At 33.4% G+C, this 13572-nt stretch overlaps 1 protein-coding gene across 3 annotated transcripts in view; it reads left to right on the plus strand.

Annotated features, from left to right (window-relative positions):
- USP47 (ubiquitin specific peptidase 47) overlaps positions 1 to 13572 on the plus strand; it is a 93337-nt gene that overhangs the window by 33490 nt on the left and 46275 nt on the right. For all 3 annotated transcript variants that reach the window (XM_051965717.1, XM_051965719.1, XM_051965718.1), the window contains 4 exons: positions 42 to 180; positions 2883 to 2979; positions 9440 to 9585; positions 10315 to 10394. In XM_051965717.1, coding sequence (XP_051821677.1) covers positions 42 to 180; positions 2883 to 2979; positions 9440 to 9585; positions 10315 to 10394 — 462 coding nt within the window. The remainder of the gene's footprint in view (positions 1 to 41; positions 181 to 2882; positions 2980 to 9439; positions 9586 to 10314; positions 10395 to 13572) is intronic.

The following is a 13572-nucleotide window of genomic DNA, read 5'->3' on the forward strand; positions in this document are numbered from 1 at the left end:
GTTAAAATTGTTCATTAAATATTTATCACTTTGACTTTTAGGAGGATACCAATGTAGCAGATGACAGTGTGCAAGATAGGTTTATAGGGCCTCTTCCAAGAGAAGGTTCTGTAGGCTCCACCAATGATTATGTCGGTCAAAGCTATTCATATTCTTCAATCTTGAATAAATCAGAAACAGGTAAGATTTTCATATTAATTCATTTTTGTTTAAGAATCATAATTTTAGAGCTTGGAGTAACGTAACCTTAGATATTATTTAGTTCAGGGCTTCTTAAACTTTTCCCACTCCCAACTCCTTTTAGTCTGAGAAATTTTTATGTGACCTGATTATATAGGTATATAAAATAGGTATAAAAATTAAGCATTTACTGATAATGTTGGGATCATGAAGTTAAGATTTTTTTTTCAGTTATGAGACCCCATATGTTTAAAAATCATAGTTTAAGAAGCTGGAATCTAATTTAATGTATTCCTTTTGTAAATAAAGAAATAAAGAAAAGAGAAGTTTTAAGTTGTCCAAGATAGTTAATGGCAAAGCTGAGCTTAGAACTGGAAATGTTAGCTATTTGAGGGACAAGTATTTTGGGTAATAATTTTGGATAATTGCATAATGCAATTCCTCTAAACGGTATATTCCAAGATATTTGCCAGAAAAAAAATTTGTACCACCATTATGCTAAGTAAACATTTAATTAGCATAAATTAATATAATACAGCATAAAATCCAAATAATTTCTCTATGGAGTTCTTGTTAAAATGTGTACATGAAGCCTGAGACTAGAGAAAAGTACCCTTTGGGAATTCCTTAGCCTTCTTGATTATTAGAAAGAATCTTTCACATTAGCTAATTGTAACCTTGGAATACAGTAACAATTGATGAAATTTGGGATAGGAGGGAAGGAGGATGAAAGCAGTGAACTAAGAGTTGTAGCCCAAGGGACACAACTGTTTGGGCCAAAGGAGTCTTCACAAGTTGTATGCTAATTCAAACAATGAATTAGAGTCCCTATCTGCCTATTCTCCCAACTTCCTGCCCTCTCAAATGTGTAAAGCCCAGAGTGAGTGTCTGAGGGTGCACCATTTATTCCTCTCCTCTTTCTCAACTTACACCATTCATCAATGTTTGTCCCACCCACAGTCTTCCTTCCTATTTTTCTACTATAGCCTTCTATGATCCTTTCTTTTTCTTTGCATTACCCCCAACTTTTTTCTGCTTCCCTGAAAATAACTAGAATCAAAAATATTGAACACTTATTTTAAAAAAAAAAAAAAAAAAAAAAAGACATTCCTGTTGTAAATTATCTGATTTTGTTTTATTAAGTGTTGGAAGTTAGCTCCCTTGTTTTGTTGGAGAGGCATTTCATTGATGTCCACCAATATTGGAGTGCATTTAAAGAATTAATATCTTCTGTTTTGAAGGCATTAGGATTTTTGCTGGGCGTAAATTTATTTGGAGTTCTTATGTATTTGATTCTTTTTCCTACTTATTTTTCAACCTAGTTTGTTTATATAATTTGCATTCTTCATTCAGGAATCAAATCATTTATGAAACTGAATTTTAAACAAAACATACTTTTGTATAGACATTGCAATTTTAAAAAATAATTTACAATGACAATTACTGTTTGGTTGAGTTATGATTTTATTTTTACTCTGATTAATAATTGAAATTGGGAAGGATTCTCTAGGCTTCTGAATTATTTTCCCATTAACATGATATATATATATGCCTATCCCATTGATGCATTTTATGAAAAATTCTTTCACTCTAATGGCATTTGATATCAAAAATCACTTGAAACAGAACTATTCTTTGAAAGAACTCTCTTTCCTCAATAAAACAATCTACAGTAAAACATACCACATGATGATCTGTAATTTGAGGTGATGAAACAGATCGTTTCATATATTGAATAGGTTGCTAAGATTGTTAAATATTTAATAGATGGTAACATGTTTGATTCAGCTGCCTTCACTCTGATGCCTTCAGTGCTTTAAGCATGGGGCATTTCCCTGTTCCCCTCTTTTAACACTTCCTTTGCTCCTTTATTTCATCCTAGTGTTATCTTAAGCTCCATCCCATCCTAGTGTTCTGAAAGATATTTTATTAAATTCCAAGTTTTTTGTTTTTGTTTTTTTCTGAAAAGGAGTTTATCTGGAGTATGAGTATAACATAATTTTAAAACAAAAATATCAGAACACATATATCCAAATGACTATTACTGTTACAAAGTAATTACCTTCGAAGGCTTTTAACTCATGTCAGTGATTCCAACTTTGCTCAATTTTTTTTTTTTAATTCTTCTTATAGACTTTATTTTAAAAGCCATTAAAACCAGAAGAGACCTTAGGGATTGTCTGTTTCACACCACTTGTTTTACAAATGAAGAAACTGAAGAACAGAGAAATTGTGTGACTCTATCAATTCAAGAGATGCATGTACCATTTAGAAAAGATTGCTAATAAGACCTTCATAAATGAACTTATTTTTTTATTCTATATAATATATAAATTAAATATAAGGGAGTTATTTTCATATTAGTAAAGCAGTTCAGTTTTCACTATTATAAAAATCTTTTTTAAATCCCTTTGAGATACCTAATAAATATATATTGTATTATGTGCTGTTATTTATAACTTGAAGCAATCTGACATGCTGTCAGGAAGTTATAACCAGAGATGAGATTTTTATAGGTATCTAGTAAAAACAGGTACCTGAATGAGATCTAGAGTAATTTTTATAGTTACAAATTAAGTAATATTAATAACTCTTTTACTTTTGTTCTAAGTAAATAATTATTGCTTATAAATGCTTAATGTGTTGTGCTTCTTTTCCTTTTATGTGTTGAATTATATACTTATTTGTTTTCTCTTTTAAAGGATATGTGGGATTAGTAAATCAAGCAATGACTTGCTATTTGAACAGCCTTTTGCAAACACTTTTCATGACTCCTGAATTCAGGAATGCACTGTATAAGTAAGTATTTAAAATAATTTTAAAAGATAATTGGCATATTACTTTAAGGCTTATGTAGTGCTTTCTTCTGAACAATTCTAAAAAATAGGCATGTTCACATTTTGTGGATGTGGAAACTAAGGCCTGCACAGGTTAATTGATATGTTCATATCCTGGGTTTTAAACCTAAGTCTTCTGACTGCAAACTTAGTAGTCTTTCTGCTAATGCTATATTGCCTTTCATTTTTCTTTCTTTTAAATTTTTTTTCTGGTTACACATGTACATTAATTTTGTAAATACTTTAGGAATCATCTTGGGAGAGAAAAATCAGAGCAAAAGGGAATAACCACGAGAAAAGAAAAAACAGTGAATTTAGCTTGTGCTGATTTATATTCAGTCTCCATAGCTCTTTCTTTCTCTCTCTGGCTCTAGATGGCATTTTCTGTCCAAAGTTTATTTGAATTGCCTTGGATCACTGACCTTCTGAGAAGAATTATGTCTTTCGTAGTTGATCATCACACAATCTTGCTGTTACTATGTAGAATGTATTCCTGGTTCTGCTTGTTTTGCTCAGCATCAGTTCATGTAAATCTTTCCAGTTTTCTGAAATCAGTTTGTTCATCATTTTTTATAGATCAATAATATTCCATTACTTTCGTATACCATAAGTAATTCAGACATTCCCCAGTTGATGGGCATCCACTCATTTTCCAGTTCTTTGCCACCACAAAAAGAACTGCTACAAACATTTTTGCACATGTGGCTGCTTTTCCCTCCTTTATGATTTCTTTAGAATACAGATCCAATAATGGCATAGCTTGGTCAAAAGATAAGCACAGTTTGATAGCCCTTTGGGCATAATTCAAAATTACTCTCCAAGCGGCAGCTAGTTGGGGTAGTGAAAGACCCGAGTTCAAATTTGGCCTCAGACACTTCACACTTTCTGGCTGTGTGACCCTGGGCTAGTCACTTAACCACAATTGCCTCAGCAAAAAAAAAAAAAAAAAAACAACCAAAAAACACAACTTACTCTCCAGAATAGTTGGATTAATTCACAATTCCACTAACAGTGCATTACCAGTTTTCCCCACATTCCCTCCAACATTTATCATCTTTTCCTTTTCCTATCAACTTAGCCTACCTGAGAGGTGTGAGGTGGTACCTCAGAGTTGTTTTAATTTGTATTTCTCTAATCAGTAGTGATTTAGAGCATTTTTTTTTCATATGATATAGATGGCTTTAATTTCATCATCTGAAAATGGTTCATATTCTTTAACTATTAATTGGGAAATAACATATGCTTTTAAATTTGGCATTGTTCTTTATGTATTTTAGACATAAGGCCTTTATCAGAAACACTGAGTGCCTTTCATTTTTCACTAAAACATTGATGTGCTATTCTCCCCCTGCCTCCCAGATTTGCTTTCCTAGATAGTATGTAAGAGATTGAGTCTAAAAAATTAGAGCAGTAATTGAATGGAGAAATTGCAAAAGTTCGTATTCTGTAAATGGAACAAATTTAGAAATATGTTTATATTTAAATTAAAGTGGTTTAAATCATGTCACAGCTACTTCATTAAGTATACATTTTGAGAGAATTTGAGAGAATACATTAAGTATACATTTTGACTATATTGAACAATTCTCCTTTCCTTAATTATTTTTTAAAGGACTTCTGATTAGACATAAGAGTTTTAAAAATCGAGTTTTCAACTTTAATTAACAAGGTGTCTTCTATGATGTGACAAAAGTTTCATATCTTGGTATAGAAATGACTGGATTCTTCATTTATTTATTTATTTTTGATGTTGTTGAGGCAGTTGGGGTCAAGTGACTTGCCCAAGGTCACAGGGATAGGAAGTGATAAGTGTCTGAAGCAGATTTGAACTCGGGTCCTCCTGATGTCAGGGCTGGTGCTCTATCCAATGCACCAACTAACTAGCTGCCCCAATAACTGAATTCTTAAAAGTGAGACCAATTCAGCTCTGAGTATGTCACAGGATCAGCCTAAAGATCCTCATTGCCATAAAGTTTCTCTCCATTGTTTTTGGCTATAGAATCTGCATCTTATCTGCATCTTATTAGTATCTGATCTATTATATCAATAGAGGGAGCATATTCAGGAGTGATATCTAGTCTTTAAAATACTGAAGGTGCTTTTCACAATGGATGTGTAACAGCTATCCAAGAATAAATCTCGTGAATTTAATTATCTTATTAACTGATTTGAGCTTACATTACAAAGCAATTAGGTGGCTAAGTGGTTAGAAGTCTGCTCTTGTGGTCTGGAAGACCTGAATTCAAACACATTTGTTTTGTGATGTTGAGCAAATCATTTAACCACTCTTTATCATTTGTTCCTCAACTGTAAAATGGGGAAAAATAACATCACCTACCTTATAGAGTTGTTGGGGTGATTATTTGAGGTATTGCAAAAGTCTTTAGCATAGTAATTGGCAAGTAATAAACTGTCATTTGCCCCTTGCAATCTGAAATGCCTGAATCTACTCTCCCCATTTACCGTTGATCTCTTAATGACCAATCTGTTGATTTTCTTTCTTTTTTTTTTTTTAAAGACTTTATCCTTCCCAGTCTATCTGCTACATTTGACATTGAAGAACTTTCTTTCTTGGATACTGTCTTCATCTGTAGTTCTTTATAACGCATCTTCCTCCTAGTTAACCTTGTCTAATCATTCTTTCTTAGCCTTTTAATTCATAATTCATGTTATACCTTGAATTGTGAGTGTTCCTCAAGATTCTGTTCAAGATCCCTATCGTTTCTTCTCTTTACATTTGGTGACCTAATCAGGTGGCTTTAATCATCTGCCTGTCAGTGACTTAGAAATATAAATCTAGTCCCATTTTCCTTCCTGAGTTTTAGTTCTGTATCACTAGCTGACTCTTGGATAGTTCAAATTAAATGTTGCTGAGACTCAAACACACAGCAAATCCAATACAAACTTATGGCTCTTCAAAACTTTCCATTTCTGTTGAAGATACCAACATTTTTCTAGTTTTCCAGATCATAAAATCAGTGTTTCTTTCACTCCTCATTCTCCTTTACTCCCTATACATTAGTTATAAAATCTTGCCATTTCTGGTTCCCTGGCATCTCTCAAATCTGACTCCTCTTATATCTGAACCTTTCTACTCACAAATCACCACTTCAGTTCATCCCCTCATTTCCTCTTGCTTCTATTATTATAATCGGTCTTCCTTCCATTCTCCACTTAAATCCATCTTCTACAGAGCTATCAAAATGATTTTTTCCTGCCTCTGGGACCAATTACAAATTCTTTTGTTTATCTTTTACAGTGCTTTGTAAACTTGCTCTCATCTACTAGCCTCATTGGATATCATAGGCCCTCTTGAGCATGCTGACTTGGCTAAAATGGCCTCTCTTCTCATCTCTATGCATTTTCTCTGACCATACACTGTTCCTGAATGCACACCCCCCTCTCCTTCATCTTCATCAAATAGTGCTCTTCCTTCCAGATGCAGTTCAAGTGTCATCTTCTACATGGAATCTTTTCCCATGTCCCCTAGTGCTGTGCTCTATTTTGTATTTATTCTCTTTATACTTAGTCTTTGTATATTTGTATGTGTCCTTACTGTCTCCTCTGTTAGAAAGTAAGTTGAATGAGAGTGTGTACTGTTTTGATCTTTGTACTTCTATTCCTTGTACTCTAACATAGTACCTGGCATACAGGAGGCACTTAAAAGCTTGATTGATTAATTAATAGGGATAGACTAGGCCTTTGATTTCATTAATATTAGAAGCTTTCTAATTGAAGAAAAGTCATCTAATTTGGGGAGAAATATGATTTGTAAGAGAATTTATTGGGAAGTATGTTTTGTCTAAATAAAATGAATCATTTTTTTTTTTTTGAAAAATAAGAACTGTCTAGAGATGAGAACTTAAATGTAGATTTTTTTGGAGGATGGGGCTAATAGGTTGTTTTAAATTAAGACAGTTTCCATTAACTCCACACTGAGTGTTCTGGTGCCTGCTTTTTAAGTTTGTTTTAATTAGGAAATTGATATTATCTTGTGACTTAGCCTCATATCTTTCATTTACTATGCATTTATTATGTACTTACTATGAATGTATGTCTTAGAAGTTATGGTGGAAATAAAAGAATAAAACAATATATCTGGGCCTGTAGCTTAGTTGCAATAATAACATTAAAGTAATAGTCTGAACTAACATGCTGACTTTTGAAATACATGTAACAAGTGAATTCAACAATAGCTAGCATTTCTATATATCATTTGAATTTTTGTAAAGTACTGCATAAATATTTGTTATCTCATTTGAGCCTCAGAACAACCCTATGGTGTGTCTACCATTATCCTTATTGTACAGATGAAGAAATTGAGCCAAACAGAAGTCAAATGATTTACCCAGCTAGTTAGTGACTTCTGAGGCCAAATTTGAACTTGGGTATTTCTCATTCCAGAGTTAGCACTCTATTCACTAAAAAATGTTTGAAAAATTACCCAACAAGGGGAATTATAAAGGAAGTCGAAGAAGTAGAATAAGCACAGTGTTTTTGAGAGGTGGGGAATAGAATTAGTGTAGCACCTTGGCTAGAGTTTTTTCCCAGTAGTAGTCTTGAAACATTATCATTTATCTAGTCACCAGTGTTTAAAACCACATTGACTTTCCTTCTCTTTTCATGGCAATTCAATTGCCAGTTCTATTCTTTTTCTGAATTATCTCTTCAATCGTCCCTGTTTTCTGAGTTCTTAGTGTGCCTACTAAGGACAGTCCCTCTTTTCCACTGACTGTGTCAGCCTCATTCAGGTCACCCTTAATTGTTTACTTACCATACTGTGTTTCATACTGTTGCCAGATAATGGTGTTGTTATGTGTAGATCTGTTTAAGTCCTTTCTTTTCTTAAAATATCTTGTTCTCGGTTGCTTTAAAGTGGTTTTTACCCCTCTGGTTGGCATTCAAGATCCTCCATAACTTGGATCAATCCTATCTTTCCAAGCTTATTTCATATTATACTATGTGATCTGTACACCAGCCAAACTAATAATTCCTTGAACACCTATTAGTTCTCTTTTGATCTTCATGGCTCTGGGTGTTCAAGCTTTTCCCTAAAACAGAGACATCAGTTTTAAGGAGTTGGAGGAAAAGTTGGTTGAGGGAATCTCATATGTTTAACAAAATAAACTTAAATATTATGTAACATAAATAGTGTTAGTTTACGGTTTTCTAAGTCATTATGGGATCCAAAAGAATCTGGTTCCATTTGAATTTGACACCATAACCCTATATACCTTCTTTAGTGTCTTGAATTTTTTTCAGTCCTTTAACTCTAACCTCAAATGCTCCCTCCTTCAAGAAGTCTTTTCCAATCCTCCTGATCAGCTGTGACTTTCCCAAGCCTTGGATAGCACTTTGTTGTGTAACTTTGTAAAGCAGTTATCCTTTAATATTCTGTTTTATAACTTGCTATGTTAGTATTTTCTCCATTTGTTATTCTGTAAACTTCTGAGGACAGGGACTATGTCTAGTTAAAACTTTGTCTTTCTCAAGACCTATCACAGTACTCTAAGTAGACATTTAAATTTTATTTAACTGTAGTTTTATAGATAGAGTGGCAGTAGAGTAAGGGATGGCATTGAATATAAGGCAGAATTTTTTTTCCTTGATGTCAAAGATAATTTTTTTTTCTCATAAACAGGGAAGTGACTTGACAAAGGATTGTTAAAGGAAAATTTTGTGACAAATACATTTTTATTCTGAAGGAGAAAAAGCATAAAAGGAATTAGACCATTTAGGAAGCTGTCATAATAAATCCATATATGAGACGAGGAAAGCCTTCACTGAAGTGGTGGTTGAGGGAATTACAAGGAAGGTGAATTAGTCATTTTGAATAAACAAACAGTAAAATTTACCGCAATATACCAACAAACTTTAGGATGCTGTGGAAGAGATGATGTCTTGGATAAGATATTAGCTGAGTGGAAGGGATTAAAAACCCAAATTATTTCTTTTACTCTAAAGGACTAAAGTACATTTACATACCTTAAAAGAACTATTAAAATGAGTATTTAAGGTATGCGTAATTAGAAAGAGCTCAAATTACTGCCTTTTACCTAAAAATGGGATAAAGGTGCCTTTGGGGATGAACTATAATAAGGAGGTCACTTCATAGACGTAATAAGTTAGATATTTTTAAGGTTTCTGATCAAATTAGCTCAAATAGTAATGGTGCTATATAATGAAATAGAGTGAAAAAAGACTTTATGAGGCATATTGAATCTTCACAAACATTAGGATTACAAATGGAGATCTCCCATATGTTAGGAATTTGGGGATCTAGAACTCCAGTTTTGGTGAGAAATCATGAGCACATATGAATATAAAAATTCTTCCAAATTATTTTCAAGTTTTATTGATATTGGTACCAAAGTGCTTATTGGATGATTTTAAAATATTATTCAAATATCTCACTTTTATAGGTGGGAATTTGAAGAATCTGAAGAAGATCCTGTGACAAGCATTCCATACCAGCTTCAGAGACTCTTTGTTTTATTACAAACCAGCAAAAAGAGAGCAATTGAAACGACTGATGTTACAAGAAGCTTTGGATGGGATAGTAGTGAGGGTAATTAGTTCTCTTGTAAATTGTATTTTGTTGTTATAAATTAAAATCAGTTTATTTTGGAAATTTATCTTTTTCTTTTTTTTTTTTTTTTTTTTTTTTTTTGCCTCACTTAGCCTTACTAATAGCACTTGGAAATATACAGTGCTTAAGATTTAGGTTAATTACATTACTTTTATATCTTAGTCTTTCAATGGAGTTTTTCTCTAGTACTTCACTAAAACAAGGTAATGACCCTGGATTCTTGAAGACTATTTCAGCAGATCCTGGCAAATTCTATTAAGCTAGAAAGGCTTAAGGTGGTCCTGACAATGGACGATAAATGACTGTAGTTTGAGCGTCAACCTAGGGAATTCTGGAGAAGCATCTCACCAGAAAGTTGACCATTACATAGTATTGGGAGGGAGGTTTATTAACTCAGGAAGTAAGTCTTAACTTGGAGGGGGGAGGAAGAGAATGAAGGGAAAGAGTGGGACATAGTGATCTATATGAATAAAGGGAGTACTCATAAGGGAAATTACATCGCCTTAAAGTGTATTTTAGTATTTTGTGTTCTTTGTCAGTTCAAAAATCTTATTTGAAAATGTATCAAAAAGAAAATGTTTTCTCAAGCCATCTATTTTTACACTTGTTTGGTTGTGGCTTCTATTTATAAAATAAATGAATTTATATATAAAATACATGAAGATGGTTATTGCCTTTTTAATAAACTTAGATTTCTTTTTATGACAGCTTGGCAACAACATGATGTACAAGAACTTTGTAGAGTCATGTTTGATGCATTGGAACAGAAATGGAAACAAACAGAGCAGGTAACTTATATTTTAAACTTAAGATAGCTAGAAATTCTTTTGGGGTCAAGTATTACTTTGAAAGTAATTTGTAATATAAGAATATCAGCAAGAGCTTTCATTTATTCATTGAATTAATTTTTATTCTTCATTTTGAATATTATTATATTTTTAGTATTTATTGGATTTTTTTAATCTTGTAATTTATAATTTTGCAATTGTACTTATCAATCAGTAAGCATTTATTAAGTATCTACTGTGTGCTTGGTTCTATGCTCGGTATACAAAGGTACAGAACGAAACATGCCTTATACTGAAGGAGTTTACCTTCTAATGGGGGAGGCAGCAAGCACATATATAAATATGTGCAGCCTAAATATGAAGTGAATTAATCTAACTAAATACAAAATACATACAAGGTAATTAGGGAGGGAAGGCACTGTCCCTGTCCCAATACCCTTTAGTGTTAAGGCCTTTTCCCTCTGTTGATTTTCTCTTGTCTGTAGCATGTGTGTCTCCCCAGTTTGACTATGAGCAAGGACTGTCCTTTATCTTTCTTTGTATCTCCCATAGCTGAGTACACCTGGGGCACAGGTTAATTGACTGACTGACAGAAAGAGGGTGGTACTTGGGTTGTATTTCAAAAGAAAAGAGGAACTCTTCTAGGTAAAGTTAAGGTGGGGGGAATACATACTAACCATGGAGATCACCCAGAATTATATTCCTGATCTGGAATTTGAGAATTTTAGAGCTAGAAAGGAACCTTGGGTGTCATCTAGTCCCCAGATCCTTTTATTTTATATACTGGATGTAGAAAGTGCACAAAGTAGAGTGTATTTATCATATTTAGGGGGAGGCAGCATATTTTAGGGGAAAGAGCACTGGACTTGGTTGTGAATATCAACTCTAATACTTAACTCTATGATTCAGGGTAAGTCCTTTAATCTCTAAGCCTCAGGGTTTGGTTTTGTTTTTTAAATCTGTAAATTGGTGACAATAATATTTCTTTTCCTATCTCACAGAGTTGTTGGAAGGAAAACATTTTCTACAGCTAAAAACACCATAGAAATTTGAGATGTTATTGGTTATTCGTTGTCTCCCACCAGACTTTGCACATAAAAAAATTAGCTTCCCAATAAATGTAGCAAATAATTGATTAGCACTTTGCCTGGTATTAACAAGAATACCAAAATAACAACAAAAATATTCTTAATATATGGATGCTGTCATATAGAAGTTTAAGGTAGATAATATACATACATACATAAACACACACAACACACACTCTCTCTTTAATAAAAGACAGTGTATAGTCAAGTGCTAGATGAATTTAGCAAAATAATTGCTCCAAGATTCAGAGAAAAGGAAGAATATTAATCAGTGTTTGGTTAGAGAAGGCCTTATAGAAGAGTTAGAGACTGAGCTTGATATTGATTTAATGAGAAGAAAGGGCACAACAGTTTTAGGGTGGGGGTGGGAACAAAACTGAGAGGAGGAATATGGAAAATGAGACAGAATAAACAAAGGTTTCAATTCAGGACTTAATATAATATACTTAAGGGGCAGATGGTCGATAATGGGTTTGATTGAAATAGAGAATTTCATAGACTCACAAGAGTTAGAAGGGAATTTAATCATGATCTAATCCAACAAACAAAACAGAATTTTTCTTTTCAGCATCCTTGACGAGTGGTCATCCAACCTTCCCTTGCAAACCTCCAGTCTGGCATTCCTCTTAGTTCCCAAGAAGGGAATCTACCAATTCCCTAGGCAGTCCATTCTACTTTTTTGAAAATTGTAATTATTTAGGAAGTTTTGCCTAACACTGAACCAAAATATGCCTGCCTTTATGAATCTTCTCTTCACTGGGCTGAGTTTTGCCCTCCAAAAGCAAATGAGCAAATTTAATCCCAGTTGTTATAAATAAAACTTATAGGTAGAGTAAAGCCCAATTGTAATGGATCTTAGGTGTCAGGAAGATCAGGTGATCTTTTTATGATGTTTTCAGGTTCAAGAAGGCTTTTCCTTACGTTACTGCCATGAGATAGATATTTTATAGCTACAGAAGTGGATTTCAGAGAGACTAAGTGACTGGCCTGTTTGTGGTCACCATAGCTTGTAAATCTTGGATCAAGGAAGTAAAATCAGGACCTCTTGATAATAAAGCTAGTGCTTTTTCTGGGCAGAAATGGTACTTGACCAGTGAACTTTCAGTGCCTTAGTGCACAAGAAACATTAGGCACTCAGTAGATGCTTGTTGCCTGCTTGACCTTTTTTATGGTCAGTCACTATAGTAGGGTGATTTTATTGAGTTCCAGGTTGTTGGAATGGTATTTACAGATAGCATAAATTCTGTGAATATTTATGTAAAAAAAGACTGACTAGATTGATGGCTTGGTTTTGCTTATTAAATGATAAGACCTTTTACGTATTTACCATGATGAAGATGAGAGTCTTCATTATTTTTGATCTGTGATCATATGTTTTCCAGCACAAGTATAAAAAGATTAACAGTTGCAAAATGGTTTAACATTCTCATTTTGTCTTAAAAAAAATACATATAAAATAGCAGTTACAGGTATTGTTGTCCACATTTTGCAGAGAGAAATGACTTGGTTTTAGTCACATAGCTTCTGTCAGGTTGGAATCAATTCTACATCTCTCCTAACTCAAAAGGTCCAACATTCTTTAGTGTACCATGTGAACTCTCAAAACAGGCATTTGGCAATTTAGTTTTGTAAAATAATTGTGACTACTAAAGTCCTGCTTATCATGGTGTGATAAACCCATGGTGTGGGCTTATTCTACTTTCAAAGTTCTAGCTGTAAAAACTGACTCGTCTTTGTCTGAGGGCTGCCCCACCTAAATGCATAGAGGCACCATTCTGAATAGGTTAGAGTTGGGATGAATTTTTTTATCCATTGCACTTTCTCAAAAATCATCTACAAAATTATCAAAGGGTTGTCATATGTATTAGTGGAAGAGTAGTGAAGGAACACTAAGAATTTGAAAGGAAGGCCTGGTTCATTTCTTTCTAGATGTATAATACCTTTTTTCTTCAGCACTGTGTACTTATTATTTAAGATGACACTAATCCTCTATCTCCTTCTGAATTCCCATAGTCTTAGCCCTGTTCAAAACCTGTCACCATCATGTATATCATCAGTAATCAACCAACATAGATTGAGTTCACGGGTGC

This window comes from Antechinus flavipes, chromosome 6 (genome assembly GCF_016432865.1).
Source record: "Antechinus flavipes isolate AdamAnt ecotype Samford, QLD, Australia chromosome 6, AdamAnt_v2, whole genome shotgun sequence".
Classification (NCBI taxonomy): Eukaryota; Metazoa; Chordata; class Mammalia; order Dasyuromorphia; family Dasyuridae; genus Antechinus; species Antechinus flavipes.